This window comes from Vigna radiata, chromosome 1, assembly GCF_000741045.1.
Source record: "Vigna radiata var. radiata cultivar VC1973A chromosome 1, Vradiata_ver6, whole genome shotgun sequence".
Classification (NCBI taxonomy): domain Eukaryota; kingdom Viridiplantae; phylum Streptophyta; class Magnoliopsida; order Fabales; family Fabaceae; genus Vigna; species Vigna radiata.
The window spans coordinates 10670633-10674856 of record NC_028351.1 but is presented as its reverse complement, the minus strand read 5'-3'; the positions used below and the strand labels follow the sequence as shown (position 1 = coordinate 10674856).

At 33.9% G+C, this 4224-nt stretch overlaps 1 protein-coding gene across 3 annotated transcripts in view; it reads right to left on the bottom strand.

Annotated features, from left to right (window-relative positions):
• The window catches only part of LOC106774673 (embryo-specific protein ATS3B), a 6284-nt gene extending 4003 nt beyond the window's left edge, over positions 1 to 2281 (bottom strand). Inside the window, exons 1-2 of one of the 3 annotated variants that reach the window (XM_014661738.2) lie at positions 2114 to 2281; positions 1925 to 2038 (exon numbers count right to left, since the gene is read on the bottom strand). In XM_014661738.2, the coding sequence (XP_014517224.1) occupies positions 1925 to 2038; positions 2114 to 2236 (237 nt within the window). In that variant the 5' untranslated portion in view covers positions 2237 to 2281. The remainder of the gene's footprint in view (positions 1 to 1924; positions 2039 to 2113) is intronic. The other 2 variants (XM_022784676.1, XM_014661790.2) reach the window with 2 other exon arrangements.
• Positions 2282 to 4224: the final 1943 nt, after the last annotated feature.

Sequence of the window (4224 nt, the reverse complement as noted above, 5' to 3'; positions counted from 1 at the left end):
CCTTCAATTTGGCTGTTGAACCTTAAGTACTTATATTTTTCTTACATGTGAAACATTATGTGAACTTGACATCAATTCATTTTCTTTGAATAGTTGGAGATTTTTTTAAATTACAGAAGTTAAAAACAGAAACCAATTCACGTCCAATTATGAAGTGGAATCCATATGCAAATTGCATGATTACTATCTAATTTACTGTGACTTGAATATATCTTGTCTCAAGATGTATGGTTTTTGTACCATGATAGGATGAATCCAGTTGATGGATACATACTGAATGACAGAGTTGATATTTCTTGCAGTTGTACTCGTATAGTCAATAGTTATCCTTTTAGCTTCTTAATGACAGTAGTAATATAGGGATGTATGATTGATTTCTTGGATAACCTCCAAGTGATTCTTGGAAGTATCTGTCAAATCTATCCAACTGGGATGATTCCATCTAGCTTGGACTCTGGACACTAGATGAGAAAAAAAAAGGCAGACATTCACTATGCTTTGTTTTATGAAGGCATTAGAAAGCAAACCTATATATGGTATGTTCACTGCTTAGCAGTTAGCATCTACATGCATTACTGCATAAATGGCTTTAGTAAAGGAGCGAATGATAAGTAGATGAGTGCTCAATATAGGTGTCACCTAACTTGTAAATTCAGTGCATTAATTCTATGCTAATGTTTATTTTACAAAAGCGAAAAAGGTTTCATTTTGTGTTCTGGTGATAATTTCTGTTTCTTGGACATAAGTTATTTAGAAGAGGGGAATGCTTTGTATCTTCTCAGAACTAAATGTTCTCTGTAGAATATTGACCGATTACAATTTTATTTTGATTAATTTAAACATATATTTGAATTTCCATGATATTTGGTGAGCATGATCCACATGATAACCAATTAATATTTCCAATGGTATGCTTATCCTCTTATCTTCTTTTTAATTATCTTTTTCTACCACTATTTGTGCTTAGATTTATTCATACTATTTGTGTTTCCTTTCTGCTTTTCAAGGTTGGCTTTCCATTGAAATTGTACACGTCTGGTTGTGTTCAAACTGCTAGTGTTTGTTCGTCTTGGTAGATTTTCATTGAAATTGAAGATTATTATAATTACAAAAACCTTCTGTGATGCAATGCTAATTATATAGGCATCAACAATAGTAATATCCTTTTAATGTTTGGTTTTTGGGTTACAAATTTTCTAAAAAACTGAATTTATTCACAGGATGGAAATAGAAGCTGATTACATTGGGCTGCTGTTAATTGCATCAGCTGGCTATGATCCCCGAATGGCACCTAAAGTTTATGAGAAGCNGGGAAAGATTACTGGTGAGTCTGCCCTTAGAGATTATCTCTCTACTCATCCGTCCGGAAAAAAAAGAGCAGAATTGTTGGCCCAAGCCAAGATAATGGAAGAAGCGTTTTCTATATATAGAGACACAATANCAGGACGTGGAGTTCAAGGTTTTCTTTAGAACTGCACAAACACCCCTTTTCCTGATTCAAACTTCAATGAAGTTTTTTATGTTCAATATAAACTTCAATGGGAGATTCAGTTTAGCTTAAACTATACAGAGTTGCAATCAATTTCTCTATTTGATTGGGTGAGAATACCTTCTTACATTCTTTTACGAATGAAAAATGCTATCTTTGAAAAGAGCTGATAAACTAGAACAAAAATCTTCTCCAAATTAAAATGATAAAAAAAAAAGAAAAAAAAAAAACTAAAAGGGTATTGAATATCATGATTCTAGAGCTGAATTTCAATTCACTGTCAGGTTTTTGCTTCCAGCTTTCTTCTATAAAGAAATGCATTTATCAGTACTTGGTTCAAAACTAGATATATTGAACCCCGTTAATCATGAGGTGGAAGAAAGAAAGAGAGAAACAAAATTTCAAATTCATTGAATGAAAAGTGCGAAGCAAAACCTCGTTGCCATGAGCATCTCCAAAAGCAATTCCGATCTTCTCCCATGTGAACTTGGGTGATGAACAACTTGTAGATATAATTACAAGGTAAGAACAGTTCTGTGGAGTCTTCGTCTATCGAACACAAAAAGTAATCATCAAAAAAGAAAAAGAAAAAAGTGTTGCTTGAAAGGTCACTCTGTTTCTTACCTGAATATAGCCAAAAGAGAAGGAATCGATTGCAGGATTTTGAAGAGAATTAGATTTGGATTCTGAGACTGAAAGGGATAATGCAGAGGCAAAGCAGAAGAAAAGAAGAACCTGCTTCATCATTTTCTTCTGTATAAACTTTCACTACAAAAGTCAATATAGAAGTATTGCTTTAGATAATTACTAATTTAATTATATGCCACTATGTACCCCAATAAATAAGTTATTATAAGCAAATACTACTTCTTTGAATGAGATTATTCCTAAGTTTAAAAAATATATTTTTTATACGATAAAATTAATTCATACACAGAAGTGGTTATAATCACATTTTTTACAAATTAACCCTTACATTAATTATTTATGAAAAATTAACTTTTTTTTTCACTTTTAAAACACTTTAATGAAAAAAAAATTGTGACATGCATTTCAATCCATGAGCTGAATAATTTTACATAATGAGAACCATCCAAAACAAATTGGTGGTTTGAGTGTAATAACTTGATAACTTTCACCTGCATAATATTATGGGTTTAATATTTCTGATGGTTCCTATTTTTTATAAGTGTGTTCGAAATAGTCCTAATTTTTTTTTTGTTCAATGTTGTCCTAAAGAATGTAATTTATGTTCAAGTTAGTTCTTTTTGCAGTTTTAAATTGTTAACGGCTAACTGTCCAGTTGTGCAATAAGTGACACATCACTCTCAACACGTCGTCATCATCTCCTACCTCCAGAAACCCTAATTTCCCCTTACCCTAACTGCCACCGCCACGCTCACACCAACCGCCATCTTCGCACCTCCATCATCCAACATTTCGAAAGCCTAACAAATGGTTGTGTCACCACCACCGTTGTTAATCTTCTCCATCCAACAACCACTCAAAAACACCACCATAACCATCTTCTCCTTCCCCTTCTTCCACCGTAAATCGCCATCAACATCTTGTCGCAACAACCATGACCGTCGCAATGAGACAGCGAGCCATGTACGAGCTCATCTTCTCCGTCAAGTCTTCAACTTGCAAAGGGAAATACAAAGAACGAAAAAGCCAATTGGAGCACAATAGCTGGCCCAAAAGCACCATTCTCCATCAATCTTCATCTTCTCCAACCATCGCAAAGTTGCTCTTCAAACCTACAAGTAGAAAGAAACCAAATCGCAGATAAGCAACCATGAGCCAAATTCGCATCACGATACTCTTGCATTTCGAAACCCGTTCAGTTTTCCTCTTACAGCGGCGTAGGCGTAAAGAAACCTTTCCCCCTTACATTCAGAAACCCTAATTTTTTGGGTGAGGAAGGGACTGTCATGTACTAGTCTCTCATTGGTTGTGTCATGTTTCAGTCAAGACAGGTCAACACTAATATACACAGTTGGACAGTTGACCGTTAACGATTTAAACGTTATCGGTAAAAAAAGACTAAATTGAAAAAAATTACATTATTTAAGAAATTATTTTTATGATACATTTTAAAAGGTTATTATGTAGTTTCCTTTTTTGACATGAATAAAAGTGCTTGGGAAAGAGAACACGTGTCAGAATAAACAATGTTGCAATGCTCGGTCTCAGGTGATCAATAAACACCGAAAGAAAGAACGAAATGAAACTCGCAATTGGGATTTGTAACCAAGTTTCATAAACCTAAGTTTCGCGAACGTAAAAACAAAACGTCGAAAATTTGAAACACCCGCACCCTTGAGTTACAATTCATTTTATTTTCACGAAAACTATAGAATAATTCAAAAATGTAATGAACCAATTATAATTATAAAGTGACACACAATATCAAAATGTTTTCGAAATAAATTGTCAAATGTATCGTTTTTCATCGAAAAATATTTACAAACACATTCTTTGTGCCTACTTCTTAGCGGTGGGCATAGCAAACACAGCTTTCATTTCATGATACCGAAAACCATTATTCACTTCAATTTGGTTTTCCTTATCTATTCTCACGTGTGTTACTGTCTAGATTCTTTGTTTCTTAATATTGTGATGTTCTCGCATCTTCGTCAACCTTCCACCTTTTACCATACTCATTCATTCATCTCCACGATTTGACTAACCGCGGACCCAGAAGTTTGATTAGCTCTAAAACTTCAAATTTC